The sequence below is a fragment of the Pomacea canaliculata genome, linkage group LG1 (assembly GCF_003073045.1).
Source record: "Pomacea canaliculata isolate SZHN2017 linkage group LG1, ASM307304v1, whole genome shotgun sequence".
NCBI classification, from domain to species: domain Eukaryota; kingdom Metazoa; phylum Mollusca; class Gastropoda; order Architaenioglossa; family Ampullariidae; genus Pomacea; species Pomacea canaliculata.
In genome coordinates, this window is record NC_037590.1 from 2000891 (window position 1) to 2022090 (window position 21200).

The following is a 21200-nucleotide window of genomic DNA, read 5'->3' on the forward strand; positions in this document are numbered from 1 at the left end:
GCAGTAGGATTAGGCGAAGTACAGAACATCCTCACAAATCACTCAGGGAAGAAGTGGCTGAAATCCACCAATCAACACCTCGCTTACATAAGCTAGGCAATCCAGAAAGTACAGGGAGGTCACTGAGGCAGCAGGACAACTGATTGGTCGAGGTCTTGGTGACCTTGGTGACCTCTCGAGTCTGATTAATACACACTGTGCTAGACTTAAAACTTTCTGTTCACTTTTCAGGCTGAGCAGATGCCAGACAGGAGTCGCATTCCTGGAGCGAAGACAAGTCGCCCCTGAGCTAACGATGTCGCCTCGCTTCATGATACAACCACTGGACGTCGACATAAATGTCTTTTTTTAATTTCACTGGTTTGCAAGAAATGTTTTATTTATAATTTATTCTACTTCACTAAGTTATTTATAGTGCATGTAGTGAAATGTGTTCTTTAACCGTCTTTGCTCATCTACTACGGATTTACTTCTGTCTGTGCGCACCCTGGGTGGCGGTCTGTGCATGCGTGTGGATGGCGGGAGCAAGGAGCCAGCAAAAGTTCTGCAAAATGGAAATCTGTTATTTCTGCTGACTTCAGTAGAACATTAACTACAACGTCCTTAAGAGCAACAGTTGCTGAAGAAATGTGTGTACATTGCGGGTAGCCCTGTACCAGCTTCTGTTGCACAGCTTGCAGCTGCACTGTCTTCAGTTAACCAGTCATCCTTGCCTACCAACACACGGAAGCCAATTATAAGCCGTAATTCTTGTCTTCAAAAAAAGACCTACCCATAATAATCCTGTCGTTCAGTTCCATTTCATTCTGTTATAAAACAACATACATCAATACTGAACGGAATAAAATTTGTGACAATGAAATTAGGTTCAGGGAATATCGGGTACTCCATGTCGGGTACGTCCACTGCTAGTGTTTTCAACATCCTCTTGGTGGCCAACATAGGCCTGTTCAATTTTAGTTTTGAGGGACGAAGTCTATGTACAGTAAAACAGTTTGTACCCTGGACGATAAATAACGGCTCTGGTGGGAGGGTCCTGTCTGACAGCCTGCAGTCGATGCTCTCACAGTTTGGCGGCTGATAAAAATGCCGTGGAATAAAGACCACTCTCCTGTCGAAAAGAATTTTCACAGAAAGCCTTTGGGTAACTGAGAGCACACTTCAAAGGTCCCCGCATCAATCAACAGACAAACATGATTTGTTGATTTGATTTCAAACACTTACACTGATTTTGCTCGATGGGGGTTAAGTGGAGATGAAAGAAAGGAGATCGCCATGCTTGGTGATGATATCTGAACCCGCCCATGCCATCATCGTCGTCATCATCGCGAGCTGCACATTTGCCCCTCGGCAATCAGTTAATATGTTTGAACAAAAGAACACCGCGAGAAACGTATACAGCAGCCTTGCTAGCAAACTGGAAAACGACAGGGCGATGAGAGAGAATGACGAAAATGAGAAACGGATATGTATGATAGAGTGTCAACATCCCCGCTTACGTACACTCACACTTACAGCCAGACAGACAGACAGCCAGACAGACAAACCGACAGATACATACAGGAGAGAGTGAAGAGAAAGAATCAGATGGATTCATTTTTCACACTCAAAAGTCGCAAAGCCGGCCTGACCGCTGTCCCGCACCTTTTGTCAGGAAGCCACGTGACCGGTGACGCCACGCGCACGCGCACGCGCACGCGCATGCCAGGATGAACGACTGCCCAGGAGAGCGCCCCCTACGCGTCAGGCGGAGTGAACTGCCTGTCGGACGTGACGTGTCTCTGGAGATACAAGAGTTCTTGTCCCCGCCACAGGGCCGGCCAGCCGAACGATTACGACTTCGCACATTTGTAGCGGAGTTATTCATGCTTTGCAGGAAAATACTTGAACTTTCAACAACAAAATCAAGTTATTAAAATAAGTACTTGCAGGGAAATGTGATCTTGAGTGCCATCTTGTTTTTTTCTTGTTGAAAATGTCATCATCACTTGTCCTCGACAAGAACAGAGCTCTCATCTGTAAGTATTAATTTCATGTCCGAATCTTTGCTATCATTACATTTTACTTTTTAATTAGCAGTTGTAATAAGCATGTAACATGACTTTGAACATATTTTAATATCATAAACAGGTCCAAAGGTTTTAAAAATATATTACTGATCTTAGAATTCATTATTAATTTTTTTCGCATTCAAACATTAATCACACAATTCTGGTCTTTGTGTCTTTTCTTGATGATTAACTAAGAGGTTGATCTTCTGAGCTTGTTTGTGAACAAACTTGATAAATATCTTTTGTTTTAAAAATTCTCATAATACCTGTCCTCATTGTTAACGGCCATAAAACCCTGTTGCATGACAATGCAAGCTAAGCGTGCTTGGTCAAAAGCGTTCTCAAGTACTGAGCTCTAAACAGTAGTCAAGTCGTTCATATCTTTTTCACACAAAGCTACTGTTTGTAAGGGACCACACATAGCTATCATTGAAGTCAAGAATTATGGAGCAATCTCGTTCATCATTGTAAAGTATTCTCACATGCAATTCCAATCAGTCTGGTCCAGTGGAATCTCAAACACTCACAGTCTAGAACCTGCAGCAGTTTTGACCGACATTAATTTGATTGAGGACCTGGTGCTGGACCCTGTTATCAATCTGACTTTGATTGAGGACCTGGTGTGTCACACCTTTATCAGTTTTCCTGATTTTTGGGTTTTGTGTGCCGCTAGCGATCCTTAGGGGTTGGAGGAAGCCTGGCTACAAACGACAGAACAATCAGCGAAAGGCAACTAGTGATTCATAAGTTTATTTGTGTAAACAAATAAGAAAACAGTGATGAGGATTTTACCCGGCGGCTGACAGTGGAAAATAATTGCTGCTGCTCGCTCTCATTAAAAAAAAATAACAAAAAGAATGAAGACAAACATGTAGACTCTAAGAGGAAAACATTTTCACATTGGACCATTTCCTTCAGGGTTTGTGTTCATCTGCACTTTCTGCATCCTCTACATCTCTGTTTAAACGTTGTCTCACGTCTCATGTCTCACGTCTCGTGTCTCTTGTCTCTTGTCTGATGCCTTATGTGCGAAGGGCGAGGCAGCAGGTAGAGTGAGGACATGAGACACTGAGTGAAGTGCCTGTGTGCGAGTAGACCATAGGACAGTGTGTTGCTATCTAAATGAACACAGAGCGAAGGAACAGATTCAGTTTGTTTTTCTCCGGTTAGGACAACGGAACAAGCGAAAAACAGTTTGTGCCTGTCTATGTGGTCAAGGCATAGGTTCAGGAGCAGACGACGAGTCCACGTGTCTATCTCCGGTTAGACGAAGTCTATCGCCAGTTAGGACAAAGGAGCAAACAGGTATGCAACTCGCCACAAAGAATGGAGTTTGTTCTCTAGTGTCCACTGCCTGGGCCGCCCTCTGTGGGATTTGTTTTCGTTTGTGGGTGACTCTCGACTGTTTGTTGTTTGCCCGTTGGTACTCTACACTTGCTGGTGTCAGTAGGTTGCCTTCTGTGTAGACAGTAACAGACCGCAGTATGCTACCCTAGTGCGCGTGCTAGTGTGTGTTAGTGTATTAGTGTGTGTGTGTGTGTGTGTGTGTGTGTTTAGTGTGTTAGTGCATTAGTGTTAGTGTGTGTGTGTTAGCGTCTGTGTTGGTGTGTTAGTGTTAGTGTGTGTGTGCTAGTGTATCTATGTGTCTGTTAGTGTATGTGTTAGCGTGTGTGTGTGTGTGTGTGTTAGTGTGTGATAGTGTGTGTGTTAGCGTGTGTTTTAGTGTGTTAGTGTATTAGTGTTAGTGTGTGTGTTAGCGTGTGTGCGTGCGATGAGGGAGGCAGAGAGAGTGAGAAGCAATCAATACTGACATCGGGCGATGTGTCTGTATCGTCCCTGTCGCTCTCGTCGGTCACACGGGAAGGAATGTGAATGTCCATCGATATTCCGCCTGCAATACAAACTGTCGATGCCGAAAATAAAAGAGTCAGAGGATATTAGGTTTATCTCCCATTGTAGTCTCTCCTTCAGTCGGGAACAGCTGGACAGCTGTGAGGAGCAGACAGACGGATGGGCGGACGAACAGAAAGACAGATGTCATTTAGAAGATAATATGTAGCGAGAGTATAGAGTGTCACCTGTGGTTATTGTGAATAATGTCAGAAACAATTAGCAATGAAAGCTATGAGTAGAATAGTTTTCTCTCTGTAGATAATATCCTGTCTACAGCCTGACAGACTTTTCTTGTGTCTCAGTATTTGAGGTTCTCTTACCCTGAGAGCGCGAAGTGTTCACAGTCGGACAAAAATATCAAAAATAATTAAGTATAAAGAAAAAACATTTAGCTGCTAGTCAAAGTGCCTGTGTACAAATCTTGAAATATCATGTAGAAATAAAGTTAGAACATCTTTTGTGGTGATCTTTATGTGAGTCTGGTGTGGTCAGGAATGCCTCCTGTTGTTTTACGACTCAGCCACGCAAATTATTTCACCTCTGGCACCTGAGTGAGGGACAACGAAGGATGAAGGGGGTGAGGAGGGGAGGGGTTAGGGTAGATGTGGGAGGAGGATAGCTTGTCTGTGATGCCCCAGGGTTTAGTTACTGATGTTTACACCTTCTGTTTGTTGTTTCCTGCTTTCTGGTCCAGGAGCGCTCCAGGTGTGCTGTAAAAGTAAACTGATTGTCAAATCAACTAAACTGATTGTCAAACCCCGGTGTTGCACTGTTCCTACATCTAGATTGCATTTTGAGTGTTTTTGTTATTATATTTTGTGTTGTTTATGATGTAAATGTACTTGTCATTATGCGTTGTTTACTTTTCTCAGCATTAGTTCGGAAGTTATAGCCGTTTGTAATCTTAAGTATAAATGCCTGGAAAATCTTTTAAATCTTTTGTTATTATTATTTTTTTTTTTGGAAATGTATGATTATCCTAGTTGTTTTTATTTGCAGCTTAATTTCAGTTAGCGCAGAGCATTAATATATATGTATATAACTTAGATGTATTAATATAGATATCGTATTGATTTACGGCTTTAGTTTACATTTATGTGATAAAACAGATAAAGAAGCAAGATTAACAATAAAACAAAATAGAATGCTAACATTACACACATCCTAATCCCTATTTCACTACAAGAATAAGCCACTAAATCAGCCATAAAATAATATGAGAAGAGAAATTCAAAAATGAAAGAAGCAGCTAAAAGCTACTAGATGATAAGCATGGAGATGTTTGTTGTACAAATGAAAGAGGCTTGCAAGAACTTGTATGTATTTATGTTTGTTTACAATTGTATTTGTACGCATGTACCATTGGACGTATGTACATATTATTCTACGCTGTTACTTTAAACACTTTAAGACCACCCAGTCTCCTCAAATAATGGGTGAAAAGAGAAAAATACCGAAAGGACAGAAAAAGATATTGAGACCAAGCGAGAAGCAGCCAATCAAACGTCTCGCTGAAATTAAGGACAACGTCAAAGAGTTTAACCTTTAACCTTTTTACTGCTTGTAATGCTGGATGCACAAAACTTTGATTGCGTGAGAACACCGACACTTTCTGGGTGAAATCCTTCTCAATGGCCCACTCCTCAATGTAATGTTTGCATTGCAATTACATTTTTGCATTCTGCCCACGTCTTCCGCTGTTATGTCCAGGAAATGTCTTGCCAGCAGAAATTAGAAACGAAAAACAAATCCTCGTCACAAGTTCTAGCCGGGTACGTTGTTAGGATGTGATCCGCGGTGTTTGAAAGATTTAGGACAGTTGGATGAATAGAGCTAACGAGTTTTACACGAATGTGATGTTTGGAAGTTAGGGACTTTCACAAAGAATTTATTAGGAACTTGATGACGAATGTGATGTATAAAGGTTGGTGGTGACCTCTAACCTAGGATAACTATAAAATAAATTTAAAATATCTTTGTAACAAACTAAACCCTAGCAAAATACGTCGTTCCTTCACTCAACCATACCAAGAACTGTAGGGTAATAATAAATAAGTCTAAGTCTCAAAATGCACAAATTGTAAAGAAGATGGCAAACCACACACATTTTGACTTGTATTGTTATTATCCAGGTTGCTAAAATTCTTCTGATTGGTGCGAAGACAACTGTAGTCGACTGCACGATGAGCATCAGCCACCATGTGAACACCACCATCAGGTCTGTGGACAACCACAGCACGGCCGTCAATGCCAGTGCCGACGATAACCGCAACACATCTCTAGCTGTCATCGAGGTGGCTGTCATGGCAACAGTGCTGACGCTGGCCGTCTTCGGCAACCTGATGGTGGTGCTGTCCCTGACGATGAAGACTCGCAAGATGTCGCGAATGCACCTGATGCTGATGCACCTGAGTCTCGCGGACCTCTTCGTGGCCTTCTTCAACGTCCTGCCGCAGATGATGTGGGACATCACCTTCCGCTTCCAAGGTCAGTGGACATGCGCAGGAGTCGCTTGGCTTCCTGACCTGTGAAGTAACTGTTGGGTCTAACCCGATCTTAGTGATGTCGAAGGAGGTGTAGTTATTTTCCTGATGTCTGGCTCTCTCCTCCCGACACCATCATTACTCCGCAGTAAGATTTTCACTCAGAATGAAACTTTTCCACAAACTTTGGTCCGTCATCAGTCACTGTCGTTGATTTCATATTTTAAGACACACTTTACAGGCACGTGCATAGAAAAGCACGTATGCATACGTACCACAGACATACTTTCAAGAATGTTATACACATTTTAATGGATATACACACTCACAACTAGACACGTGTAAATATTCACAGGCACACAAGTAGAAATTTATCCGCTGGGAAAGTACCACGATCTTCATTCTAATCTTCTTTTCCCACGAACATCAAATTTCCTGTTCCCCGTCATTTGCTTGTCATTGTCACTGTCATTGTCATTGTCACTGTCACTGTCATTGTCACTTGTCATTGTCATTGTTATTGACATTGTCACTGTCATTGTCACGTTTTAAGAAGGTCAGTCCTGTTGAATGTTGTCATAAAGTCACGCTTGGTTGTGTTCTTCTTCGCTCTTATTCTTCGTGGAGTGGGGTGAATCTTTTCGTTCAGAGATTTTCTCGGGGATCAGTCCAGCTTTGCTTTGTCTCTGGCCCTGTTAAGTGTCCGGTGACTGCCGCCATTTATCTGTCGGGTACAATGGCGCTGTCACGTGATGGAGAGGATGCGAGGGTTGGGACGTCATCACCGCACGCGATGTGGTCTTCTGGCTTTGTCCAACGGCTCTGCAAGCTGACTTGTGTGTGACTGCCACCAGGCTCCAGTCATTTCTCCTCATACAAGTAAATGGATTCGTTAGCGAAATGACTGCTGCTCCAAGAAAGGACAGACAAGTACAAGAGCTGCTTGAGCCAAGATTCCTGACTTGTGAAGTAACTGTTGGTTTGAAGAAAGCAAGTTCAGTAACAAAAGAATGTAATGTTAAATGCATCTAGGCTTTGAAGAAAAAAGTAAGAAAGGAACCAAGCGGGAAAAACACGAAAAGGAGTTAATATTTTATAGCCAACAATGACACTCGTCCAAAAGCTGTTACACGCGTTCTAGTTCCAGACACCCAGACAGCTTCACGTGCGGTTCAATGCATTTGAATGTGAGCAGACTTTCTGATTAAGTCTACATACTCACTCGAGGTACCTGACAGAAAAGTCAACATAAACAGAAATATGAGTCAGTGGAGCGCAAGAAAAAACGAGACAGAGAGAGAGAAAACCGCCGCCCACATAATTCTCTCTGTCATATCCACCTGATGATGGCGGCCTCTAACGGACCCACCCTCTGGCAAAGCTCTCACGGAAAGGTCTGGAGGGACTTTATTCAGCCGACAGGAAGAGAAATGTAGCCATCGGACAGAGGACAAACTCTGACTTCCGGTGTTTGCGGGATCTCTCATCAGCCCACGTTTTCTTCTCCCTCCATCCAGTCACGTGATTTATATGTCTAGGTTTGTGTTACAGCTGCCATCTTTCTCCATCATCGCCATCGTCTCTTTTCTATGTGTCTTCTCTGTTTATTTAGTCGATCTCGATCTCTCTTTTTTTTCCTCTCCGTCATCTGGGTATAAAGCTGTCTACAATAGCAATAGTGGTTTGCTTTTAAACAGCCTTCATTAATTTTCTCCACAACTGTTCAGATGTTTTCATGATTTATGATTACTGCAGGCCGAAAAAGTGAGGCAGCTCAAAGTGTAAAGTTTTGGAGGTAAATGTTTTGGTAATCAATGACTAACAGACGGGTAGTAAAGCCGGTATGTAGCACGCGGACTTTTCTGATTGTTCATTATTTCAAGAGACAGCAGAAGTATCAGCAATCGTTAAGTGAGTTAGAAAGTGTGTTCGTGAATTATATTTGAAAAACGATTTTGTTGTTGTCTGCAAAGTTTGTATCGTGCGAACTATTGGCTGACACACTGGCACACTGACTGACTGACTGACTGACTGACTGACTGACTGACTGACTCACTCACTCACTCACTCACTCACTCACTCACTCACTCACTCACTCACTCACTCACTCACTCACTCGTTGCATGATGACGTCAGGCGGGCCCTTCCTGTGCGGCGCCGTCAAGTACCTGCAGCTGGTGGCCATGTACGCCTCGTCCTACGTGCTGCTGTCGACGGCCATTGACCGCTACGTGGCCATCTGTCATCCCTTCGTCAGCCAGAAGTGGACCTCACTGCAGGCTCACCTGCTCGTCCTCGCGGCCTGGCTGGCCTCCTTGGTCTTCAGCATCCCGCAGGTACTGGTGTCTCTGTCTCTCTTCACCTGCAGCATTCAGACACAATAAGCAGAGCATAGAGCGTGAAAACATTCACAACAAGCAACACAGAACAATGTGAACAACAGAACATAGACGACAAACATGTTGAACAAACACAGTGAGCACGTAAGTCGATGTAATGTATTCATATCGTTGGCGACAGTGACAAATCTTCACTCTCCACTTACTAGACAAGGGAGTAAACACCACCTTATTATTATGTATTTATTGTGAATTCAGTGTATTATGAAGCTCACTTTTTAACTGTTAAGAAATAAATAAATTATTTCTTTGTCTATTAGCGTGGTTCATGAACTGGGAGTAAAAGGTAAAGGTCGTCCCATGACCTTCGAATCGTTAGGGAGGGAGAAGTTTGGAACTTCACTTTTTTACCTGAATGTAAATGTCTAACTTTCTCTTCTCGGACTAATTTCTAACGCCTCAAATAAAATATTTGTGGGTAAATTTCACTTAGCTGCTATTATTCCACTGTATAATTAAATACACATAGTTCCAGCGCGTGCAGGACTTTGATGGCTTCAAACCTCCTCCACGCATTCTCGACTTTATTGCTTCCTGATACTCAAATGTTTTCTTGTAAACAGAGTGCTGTCAGAATACGGACATAAACTGTTCAAAAATTTATGTACTTGTTCATCATGGGCCTTCTAAAATCTTGTTTTTGACAGCCAAACTCACCTATATCACCTATACCGTATCGCCAGAAACATGTTCGGTCCTAACTAGAAATGTCGGTGTCCACCACTGAATTATTGCTCTGTACCCATTCTCTCTCTCTCTCCACTTGACCCTTGTGTGGACAAGGAACAGATCCTCAGGGAATTTAGTTTGCTGTTAAGACGAGAGTTATGAACAACAAGATGGCAGAAAATGCAAGTAAATGTTTCCAGCATGTTGAACCGGAACCATAAATCTTTTAGTCGAGTTTGCTCGAACCTTGAAAATGTCGGGAAAAGTTCAAAAAGGCGAATAATCCGCTGATTGTGGTTTTCTGGCGACGTCAAGGGACGTAAGTCACCAATGATGGGTACATTGCTGCGGGTACAAACCCATCCATGTCAGAGAAGTGTTGTAAGATAAACATTTAACATCCAAAGCACCGAGTAACCCTGCGATCCATCCCGACCTTTCACTGCTGACGACACTCAAAGTTGGAAAACAAACATGAGAGTTGTCTGCCTTGCTAACAGCAGAGGAAACCACTTTCATGTTTGTGGTATATACAACAGGATTTACGAGCCTTTGTCGTGAAATGCCGAGATTCCCAGGCTGAGAGACCCTCACAAATGTTGTAATTGTCTCTCACTTTTTGCTGTCAGATGACTGGCTGACCTCGGCGAAAGCTCTGTTCACTCCAATCAGCCTTTCATCGCGAGTAAAAAGTTCTCGTTGAAACTAAAGAGTTGTGAGGAATGTTAAAAACTTCCATTACGACTTGTTGCAGCCAAAAGCGACCTCTGAATGCTCTAGTCAGGGCTAGTCTCCGTGGTCTAGCCTGTCATAACTCTAATGATGTAGTTGTCTGTGAAGAGGCGAGTTACTGGCTGTGGGTTTTACACACTAAGTTTATCTCGTGTTTAATCTCTTTAATCCATTTATGTAACGTTCTAAATATTAGAGGATATAATTTCACCAAAACAAATAGCTCTCTCGAGACCAAAATCGATACACTTCTCAAGAATTAATTTAGAATAAGCCAAACGGGTTCATTTTCACAAGCCGGTAGAGTTAATGAGACTGTTCGATGAATTTGTTTTTACTGATGTAGACAACAACACTTGTCGATGTGATGAGACTAATCTGTGTACCTGGACTCGCAGGTCTTCATCTTCTCGCTCACCGAGGTGAGTGAGGGTCAAGGGGTGTACGACTGTTGGGATAAATTCGACCCGCCGTGGACCCTGAAGCTGTACATCACGTGGAACACGGTGTCCGTCTTCATTGTTCCAACCCTCATCCTGGCTGTCCTGTACGGACAGATCAGCTTCGCCGTGTGGAGGAGCAGCAAGATGGTCGAAAAACTCGTCCCCTACTCCTCCAAGCAGTCAGTGACCTCATCCTCGTCCAACTGTCACCACGCGACCCTTCTCCACCAAGGTCCAAGAGAAAGCTGTCAGCAGGACCTGCACAGGCACTGCGCGGCCAAGACAACGGAAGTGACGTCAGAGCCTGCGCACTCATCTGCGGGCCACCCTGATTGCACCCGTCGCTTTCGTTCCCCAAACGGTTTGGTTCACACGCCCCCACTGGGAGGATTTGCGAGGTCAGGAAAGGAGGAAGAGGACAAGAGAGAGGAGAGTGGGAGGCCCTTCGCCAAGTCCAGCGCCCGCAGGGTGGCGCTGCTCAACTGGCGTCTGCGCCGCGAGGGTCCTTGTACACAACAGTCGCCAGGCAACGAAGAGCGCGTCACCGAGGGGATGTCGGGATATCGAGGGCCAAGATCAAGACCATCAAGCTCACCCTCACCGTCATCATCTGCTACCTGCTGTGCTGGGCCCCCTTCTACGTGGCGCAGGTGTGGGCCGCGTACGACGACAGCGCTCCGTTTGAAGGTGAGAGAAATGTGTGTGTGTGTGAGTCTGTATGTGAGTGAGAGAGAGAGAGGACAAGGGCAATTCTTTGTAACGAATAGGAAAACAAACTGCGATTTTTATAACAATGACTAAACAAAACTATCCTTGTACCCGGGCTCCTGTTAGCGCGCGCCTCAGTTTGGGTACGTTTCGGAACTAGACTGGTCGTCCTTTTTTAAAGAAATATTGAGGACAGACTACAGACTTCAATCTGCAGAGAAGCAATAAGCTGACTACAAGAACCTGATATAATCCGGAAGTACCTTACACGGGTATTGCTTTTGCGAATATCTTTCGCTCACTTAATTACGACAAAATCCATTCCATATTCCCTCCTGCATCGCCATTAATAGCAATCGCTCACACAGGGAGGAGATCTGATCAGCTGACAGCCCCCTGCTTACCACGGGAGGACGAGGGCCACTTGGACCACGCAGCAGCCAATTAAAGTCTTGCATGTTTCCTGTGTCGGGGCTGGTGGCCGCCCACGTGGGTATTGATGGCTGACAGTTGCTGCCTGCAGCCTCCGGGGTGGGGAGGTGACTGATCAAGTACCTCCAGCCCGAGGTGGCATCATGCATCTTCATTTGCCTACCCTCTCCTTCACTCGCTACACCCTCCCTCACTCTACTACACCCTCACTCACTCTAGCACACCCTCCCTCACTCTAGTATTCCCTCACTCTGTTACACCCTCCCTCACTCTTCTACACCCTCCCTCACTGCTACACCCTCCTTGCTCGCGCACGTCCCCCATTTCCTACCCCCTGTTTCCAGCATTGCTAAGGAGAAACTGTAGGATTGCTAAACAAACTTTGAACCTGCTTTTCTCAAAATGCCGCTGCCATAGTGACAGACCTCAAACCTGTGTAACTCAGTTCTGGGACTACGAGACAGCCTTGGTATCACAAGAAAGATCAAAACCTGGACATGTTAAAATACAAATTAAAAATTTTTTAAATTTCGAGTTTTGTGGTGGTGGGTCAAACATGTTTGAGTTACTCAAATATCAAAGATACAGGAGGAACCCACAAGCTGGAGACGATAAATAGAAGTGTCACCATGAGTGAGAGTGTGTCGGTGGTCCTGCAGCTGTGGAAATAAAAAATTAACATCTCCTGGTTGATGAAGGGCTGCACAGATTTAATAGAATACGTGGACCTGGTCATTGTGAAGAAAGTGTCATACTCAGCTCCGGACACGAGGTGGACAACAGACTGTTGTAAAAAAAAGAAACCAAAAAAGAGACGGGCATCCTTGGAGTGGGTCTCGTCTCTGTCAGGATAATTTCTCGCAAGAAATGTGACCGCAGAAGCTGGGCGCCAGCTGCGCTTTCACATTAAGGTTTCAACCAATCATTGAACTCCTAAAAAAGCGCTCATCCAATCACAAAGTTATTTACAAGGAAGCATTTTATGTTCAGGAAGAGGCAACTATTAGTGACAAAACCACTTACAATTTTTTTCAAAATGAATGAAAAATAAAGTTAAAGCTTAAAAAAATTGATAAAAATAAAATGGAATCGATCTTAAGGAAACCTTAGGAACTGTGGAGAGGGAATAAGTCTTCGACTGGAGTCTACAAGAGCAGAAAATGGCAAAACCGAGAGATTAATTAGGTTCGTGGGCACAAGAGACTAGGTGTCTGGGAAGTAATAGAATCAGAGGTGTAATGCTCAACAGTTTCTCCAGTCAGACCTCTTGTCGAAATTATGGCATCTTGCTCTGGGCCAGCATTCAGACATAATCATAACAATTGTGATCGTCATTCATGGCTCCGATCTTGTAAGGATGCGACTTGCAAGCTCTTCTATCTTCATTACCCACAGAATAAGAAACTTCAAGATCAGTCCACTCAATCAACTTCTGGTAATAAATGCAGTCTCAGACAGACCCTCCCAGGTTCCATATAATATGGTTATAAGGAGTGATGGTGATGGTAGGCCATGTCTCTGATGTTTGTGGTAAGTGTAGTCCAGTATGTGTGGCGCCCATTGTCTGGTCCTCGTGTCCATAAGGGGAGACAGGAAATGACTTTAGGTACCAACACATATTATTCTGTTTTTGTGTGACCGAAAGGACAATTCATTCATGAAAGCAAGGGATTACTTTGTCCAAACCAAGAATGTATGTTAGAGGATGTTCTCAAGCTGCGCCCAGTAGCACTCGGGGCAGTAAACCAGTCACGTGACTAGGTCGACACATGGGAGCCATTCTCACATCACGAGGCATGCAAGACAACGAAGTTAAGTATTCTCCCAACAGTCATGGCTGCTGACACACTAAAGCTCTGAAACAGTCAAACACATCATTCTAGTAATCCGAACAATCTTGATGATCTGATCACCAGCTCTCAGCAACTTCTCGCCTACTCTCACCAACACTCGATTTCTCATCTTCTCTGTCAAATCTCGCTAATTTACGCCATCTCACATAAACTCTCGCCATCTCTCGCCAACTCCCGCGCTAACTCTCACCATCTCTCTCAGCGGTCTGTCATGTTTGTATATAAGCTGAATTTCTGGATAATCTTTGAGTCTGTCCCCCACATTGTTTGGTCAATCCTTTCTTGTTTTGCCTTTTCCTGCAAGACAACACGTGATGACTTTCACTGATGTCAGTACCACAATCAACATCTTTTTTCTGTGGCTAACAGCTTTATGATTGACCAAATAGGGATGAGTCAAAGTTTTGTATAATTCGTATTTACTGTTTGTATTTGTACTATGTAATGCACATGGGGTGTAAACCTTCTCAACTGTAGACAATTTGTGTCGGTGTTTAATTGTCCCCACTTTTCTTTGAAAGCCTCAACACTAAACACACATTAGTTTTCTCCGTGGTTTCTCCCTAATGAAGCCTGGAAAACATAAACATAAACATGATATCAACCGCCATAAAATGTGCAACTCCGCCAACAACTCAGCATGTGGCAGTGATGTGGACCAGTTACTTCGGCACGAGGCACAAACATCAAAGGCAGTCATTGGCGCCGAAGAATGGTTTGGGGGATTGATGGAACACCTTGTCCTTCCCTCCTTTTGCTCATTCTGACAAAATTCCTTTTATCGTGGGCGTCGTGGTGGTTTTCTTCATGTGGAAAACAACTCCATGTTTTAAGATGTCTGCTCTTTGTGTGCAGGAACCTTGGCTTTCCTCTCTTCTCTCTCTCTTATCATTCACTCACACACACCACAAACATTACACACAACTTCTCTTACACATATTTTCTTTCATACACTTTATTTTTCTCTCTTACACACTTTTATCTCCCTCTCTCTGCAATGTATCATCATTCCCTCGGGTCTATCTGCTGTTTGAGCGCGTGGAGCTCTCTGACTGATTGCACGCGATTTACCTAATGAGCCGTTGAGACTATCCCTCGTTCTGTCGAGAAAACCAAGGAGCGAAAATGAGAAAGAAGTGTAATGAGCCGGTTATGTGTGGCAAACACTACTCATCTCTCATCTCTCATCTCTCATCACAAACGTTGTAGTGTATGATGGAGATGGCGAGAAGTATGTAATATTTGTGAGTGGAAATGAATGAAACAGTTGTTTTATCTTACTTTCACTGCGGAGTGAGGCGAGTTCACTTTCTACACGAGGCTCTCATTCATCTGCTTTAACTTTAAACTTTCTTTTGAAAAGGAGAAACTCCAGGACCTGAGGCTTCAGGCTTGATCTGTTGATGAGGTTGTCCTTGTGTCAAAGAACATGAATCCCACAGGTCAAGGTCTTGATGGCATCACATGCAGTTATCGTCCGTTTTTTTGTTTGTCGTCTTTCAAATTTTCCTTTCGTTCTTTCCTTGATTTTTGTCTTTGGGTTTGTCCTTGGCATTGCTATTTTATGGGGATTTCTCCTTTCACACACACACACACACACCCTGCAGTTAGCTTTAAATAATTAATACTTGCTGTCCATTCTCGATCAACCGACACTGCCTTGTAAGGGAGAGCTGGAAGACCGTTGTCTTCTTGAGTTTTTTTTTAAAAAACACACACACACACGAGGAAAAGATGTCGCATTTGTATCTTAACTGACGTGTTGTTGGTGTTGGACTTGTTGTTGTTGTTGTTGTTATTGTTGTTGTTGTTGTTGTTGTTGTTGTTGTTGTTGTTGTTGTTGGACTTGTTGTTGTTGGACTTGTTGTTGGTGTGTGATTGTGATGGGCCGTCGTCGTGCGTGTGGATCGTGGTGCCCTACAGGTGTTGATAGTAGCAGCCGACAGTTGCTGTCTTCTCCAGCTCACAGTTACAGGTGGCAAGAGCCAGACACACACAGACTGTACTGGACTCTTTCACTGGTTAAGTGTAAGTCACGCTTCACTTTCATCGTCCTGCTTGTTTCCGCCACCTACTGTCAGAAATTATTACTTGGGCAAGGGAAGGCAACCGTGAAAACGAATTTGTCAGACTCAGAACTTCTCTTTGATTCTAGTAACTCATTATCCACGAGAGTGACGGTGAGAGATGTAAGCTAAGCTACACACACACGTTCGACCCCCATTTCCTGTTTGCGCACGGCACCAAGAAAACTGCTGACTGCTGGGTGGACGCTGCCATACGACACCGATATAAATGTAAGAACCCCGTTAACAAGGTTACCCTCAACAGACCGGCCTACCCCGCCACCATTATGATGTAGATGTATATGTTGATATGAAGTTGTTGTCGCTTCACATCAGTCTGGGCCAACGTAGCCAGACAGCCAGCCAGCCTGCTGTGTCATTCCTTCCTGCAGTCCCTTGGTATTTTAACATCATTTTTATTATTATTATTTTTTTTGGTTCATTCCCCTAAAAGCTTCTAAATCACTGGGTCGCTTTTGGCATCACGAACAAATATGCTGGCAGGGGAGGCTATTCTAGAGGCCAATGACACCGCGGCAAGAGAGTTGTCCATGTCTTCATCAGCAGGAAGGAACCTTTTTTTTTTAATCCGATGCCAGAGGAGTCGTCCAGTGACTAATGCTCAGTAGCAAGCAGGAAGGAACGAAGGACTACAGAAATAGTGTGTTTGTGAGTGTTTGTGAGTGTGTGTGAGTGTGTGAGTATGAGTGTGTGTGTGAGAGTGTGAGTGTCTGTGTGAGTGTGTGTGTGTGTGTGTTGATAGCAATAATCAGTCTGATTAGTTCTCTAAAGCTGTTTGCCGGGAGTAATGTGAATGGCGTCCATGCAAGGTGAACCTATTTCCCTTATTAACCTGACCTGACTGGGGAAAGTGGGGAATGGTGCTGCGACCTCTGACACGTACGTACCGGTGAGACTGCCGCGTAGTATGTCGTTGAGTGCGGTCAGTGTCAGGGTCATCACAGCTGCTGCCACTCATCATCAGTCGTTGTCGTCGCCTCATTCTCTTCATTTATCACGAAAGAAAAGTCTTTTGGATTTTATAAGATTCCAGATTTATTTCTTTTTCCTTTCTTTAATTTTTTTTTCATTCCATCTTGTCTTTCTTTGAGCCCTTCATTGATGCCACATGACAGTCTAGCTAGGGTGACGTGCTACATTGATGACACGTGACAGTCTAGTTAGGGTGACGTCTCATCAATTTACTCATCTCTCGAAAACTGTTCTCCGTCAGCTGGCTCGGCTGCAGTCTGAGATGTAAGAAAACACGCACGCACACGCTGGCTGTTCATTGTATGTGGGTGTGTGTGCATGTGTGCATGAGAGGGAGGGTCAGGGACCTTACCTTGATCAAACGTGCCATAAGCTTGAGTTTCTAGGTCACGTGTCCTGTCCTTCATTTCATTGGCTACTTGCCTTGCCTGTCCACCCAGGCCAAGGGGCAGCTGATTAGCTCTCCAGGACCGAGTTCAAAGCCAACCCTGGTACTTATTTGAAGTCCTTGAAGTCTTCCCCAGTTCAAAGCCTCCAGGGTCAGGGATACGCCGTTTTGAGAACGAATCAAGATAATATTGTGTTTTTGCGTTAATTTCGTCAACAATACTGCCACTGATGAATCTGATGATGCAGCATCAGGCCTGACGAGAGGGGGGTCTGGTGTACCCGGGCCGCGGCTGTCAAGGGGGCCCGCCTTGGTCAGTGATTTTTTTTTCTCTAAGGACAGAACACCCAAGCATTACACATGCAGACGAATTGACGGTACAAGGGGTCCGAGCCATCTTACCACTCGGATACCACGTGACCCGGCAGGGAGCATGAACAGCCTGATGTTTTCCTCTTCGGTGTCAAAATCAATGAACTGGAACATCTGAGGAAAACTAAAAGCAAGCAGCATCAAACATTCATGATAAATACTGATAAGCACTGGCATCTCATCGCTAATACTGAGACAGTATCGCTTTCCGACTTCCAGTATGGCGGCTAGCTTTAAATAGGTCTAGCCGTTAGTTTATATCAATGATAACAAGATCTCTCTGAAATGTTTTTTTCATTTTTATCATCAGGCAACGTGTTCGTCATCGTTCTCCTCCTGGCCAACCTCAACAGCTGCACCAACCCCTGGATCTACATGGTCTTCAGTGACACCATCTGCAAGGGCTTTAAGGACCTCTTCAACTCCCTCCTCGACCACGTGACCATCGCGTGCTGCTGTTGCCGTGGGGACGGCGTCATGTCCGGCGGACAGCGTCATCAGTACAACATGCACGCGCGTGCCGGCAACAGTCAGTGGGAGACTGAGTGCACGTGCAGCGCCACTGAAGCGTGACGTCACAGACTGCGGTCCGTTTGAGTGGTTCATTGTGGTCATCGTCACAAGTGAAGCGAAACAACATGGCGACCAGACACGTCATCACTTGAAAGTGTTCATCGCAGTGTCAGCATTAATGTTTGCTTTCAAAGGTCAAAGGGCAAATCCTAACTCAAGCTCCTGCATGGTGGTCGGTGGCATACAGTTGGAAGGTTGGATTGTGAACTAACTTTCCGTCAGCAGATCTCGAAGACTGGGAGAGAATGAGAAAGTGCGAGAGGAGGAGATGAGATATTCATGCGACCCCAAATAGATAATGGACTTTTTTCAGCCAGCGATATCTTTTGTCGAAAAACTTTCAACGATGACTATCATTATAATAAGAACAATGATGAAAGGTGTGTGAAAGAGAGGATGGAGTGGAAGCGGATAAAGAGAGAAGGAGATATAAAGAAGAAACTAAAGGAAAGAAGACAAAACTAATTCAGAAAGTGTGAAGTCCACCCAAAATCCTGGTTGGTAATGATACAGAGATCACGAGGTCGAGAGGGGAAGCAGATACCTGTTCTGACTGGCGGAGGGAGTGGAGGCAAGAACATTCTCTCCACCTGACTGAACTCAGAACTGGGAGGTCCCTACTTTACTCATTATCTTCCTCTTTATCTCTGACGATCCGCAGGTCTCGCGTGAATAAGACAATAGCTAAAACTCAAACTTCTAGAAATCGTTTAATTAGTATTTTACATTAATTCTGTCTGTTATGTCTTGTTTAGGATTTTACTACGCAATAATAATGCTAAATGGGAAATAAAACGTAGATTATTTGTCTCAGAACAAGTATCCTTGTCTGTTCTATAAATAACATGTTTTGTTGTTTATTATAATCCTTGGTTAAATTTAGCTGACATGATGTTTTCTCGAATCACATCACCTGTAATACCTGCTGACCTTACCACCCGAGTTGGTCTGTCGGACTGCTTGTGTCGACCCTCTCTGAACCCCAAATTAGACCAAATACATTCGGCCCCACTTGTCTGGAATTTTCTGGTGCAAACAGCCAGCACTTCATTTCCTTCTCTCGTGATTCAGAATATTCTAGAAGATATTTCAAAAAGCTATTTGCATCTTTGCTGACTGAGGTAAGTCTGTGCTTGACATCAAGCAGCCATGTTTGGACGCGCTTCCAGATGGTTGGTCGCCATATTGGGCGCCATAGTGTGAGACCATCTTACAGAGAGGAGAGCTGTGGAGTCAGTAGAGAGCTACATTGTGTATGCGAATCTTCAGTCACGTCCAGTCGGTGCTGGTGCATCTGCATCAACCAGTAACTGGTGCTGGTGCTGGGTCATGCTATTTATATGCTAGTCCCTCATTTTTATTGCCGCTGTTTTCATCCAGCTAATTGTCCATCCCTTGAACACGTGACGTACACACGTTAAAGTAACGTGCTTCTTCAAACTGACTCAGTGTGTCAGGGATTGTCATCCATCGGAGACATCTGACAGAAAAGTCGACAGTTAAAGGAAATTTGAGATTATTGTTTGTTTGTTTGGTTGGTTTGTTTGTTTGTTTTGTTGGTTTTTTGTTTTTTTGTCTTGTCCTATGTGTCATGTGTGTAATGTATGTGCATGTGTATAGATTTCTGCTGAATCTACATCATTCAACATGAACATCAACACAATGTGTGCTTTAATAATCCATTATAAAATATTTATTCAGTGATGACACATTTGCCTTGTTAGAAAGTCACTCAACAATCGTAGAAGTATACTGATGTACTCTGTAGAAGTACCCAAGGACACCTAAAAAAACAAAACACTCTGAAGTTGCATGGATTTTCAATTATCACAAAAAATCTTTTTCTCGCATTTTTCTCTAAGATTATTAACCTAAATTAACATGCATATCACATCAACAAAAACACTGTTACAAAGAAATGACATTTACCTGACTTGACATGCTGACTTCAAAGCCATCGTCTTTGTCTTTTGGTGGACATCTTGCACAAATTTGCACATGACAGACCGGAAATTACTTTGAACATGGAAAATAGAGATGACACACTTGACACACTTGACAACTTAATACCAAAACATCTTGTTGCTTCTCTTACAAATAAACCAAAAACAGAAAATACAATAACAATAGTAGAAATGGCTTCAGCTTGGGACACAGTCTTTAGCGGGAGGAGCACCGACCTCTAAACAAATTGTACCTGAAAGGGTTAAGATAATATTAAGTAAGGAACATGTCACACAGAACTTTGCCACAGAAATAACTGCGCGACAGGTGAAGCGGAAGCCAGCAGCAGGCCGCCGGAAGTCCACAAGCACGCAGGGGCGGTAATCAATAAAAATCTGCATCCAACAGAAATCTTGAGCAGAGCGGACTGTCTGCTGTCTACAGTCGGACATCTTGATTGTAATATTCTGTTCCACGGACTTGTACAGTCTCTGGCCTGAGGTCCTCTAAGTTTGGTGGGAGAGCATGGCGACTGTGGCTACAGGCGAAAACACAGAAGGTGTGTACATCAACAACAAACACCGACATTGTTTGAGCAAATACAAGCCAGCAGCAACAGTAACAACCAATTTACCTTTAAAAACTGAATATAAATATGTATGTGTTTTTAACAATTCGTTGTTTAGACACATTTATTTTTCTTCGTCGTTGGTTCCTGTAAAAGTTCTAAAATACCTCAAGGGAGTTCAATCAGTTATCCGACGACAAGACGGAGAATCTAGCAAGTAAAAAAAGTAGATAATTGCGGTGATGCCAGGCATATGAGCCCTAGGGAGCAATGGTACTGGCTGCTCAGCAGGTTGCAGGGGATCAACCGAGAGTGTGGCTGAGGCTGTCGTCCTTTATTGTTGAAGGAAAGGCCACGGGCGAGGACAAAGGGGAAGAATATGGTGATGAGTTGTGTCCCCTTCCTCTCCGCTCCCTCACTACAGCACATCCCCCTCAACCTTCGCCACATCTCTTGACGAGCTTTAGATTATAGATGGACCTTGACCCACAGGGCGAGCAATCTGCAGGTCAAGGCCAGGAGCTGGCAGTAAACAGTTTTCTCATCGTCTCCGCGGATCGCTTTGATTGTCCGCTGCGTGTGTTCACATCATGCAGGTTTCCATGGCAACCAGAACTGTGTTTCTAGAAGCAC

The 21200-nt window shown here is 43.9% G+C and overlaps 1 protein-coding gene across 1 annotated transcript; it reads left to right on the forward strand.

Annotated features, from left to right (window-relative positions):
* Nucleotides 1-6103: 6103 nt before the first annotated feature.
* Nucleotides 6104-18856, forward strand: LOC112568834 (cephalotocin receptor 1-like). The gene is given in 5 exon segments (XM_025246343.1): nt 6104-6431; nt 8564-8763; nt 10626-11231; nt 11234-11357; nt 17793-18856. Coding segments are annotated over 5 exon segments (1497 nt in total). The 5' UTR covers nt 6104-6127; the 3' UTR covers nt 18056-18856.
* Nucleotides 18857-21200: the final 2344 nt, after the last annotated feature.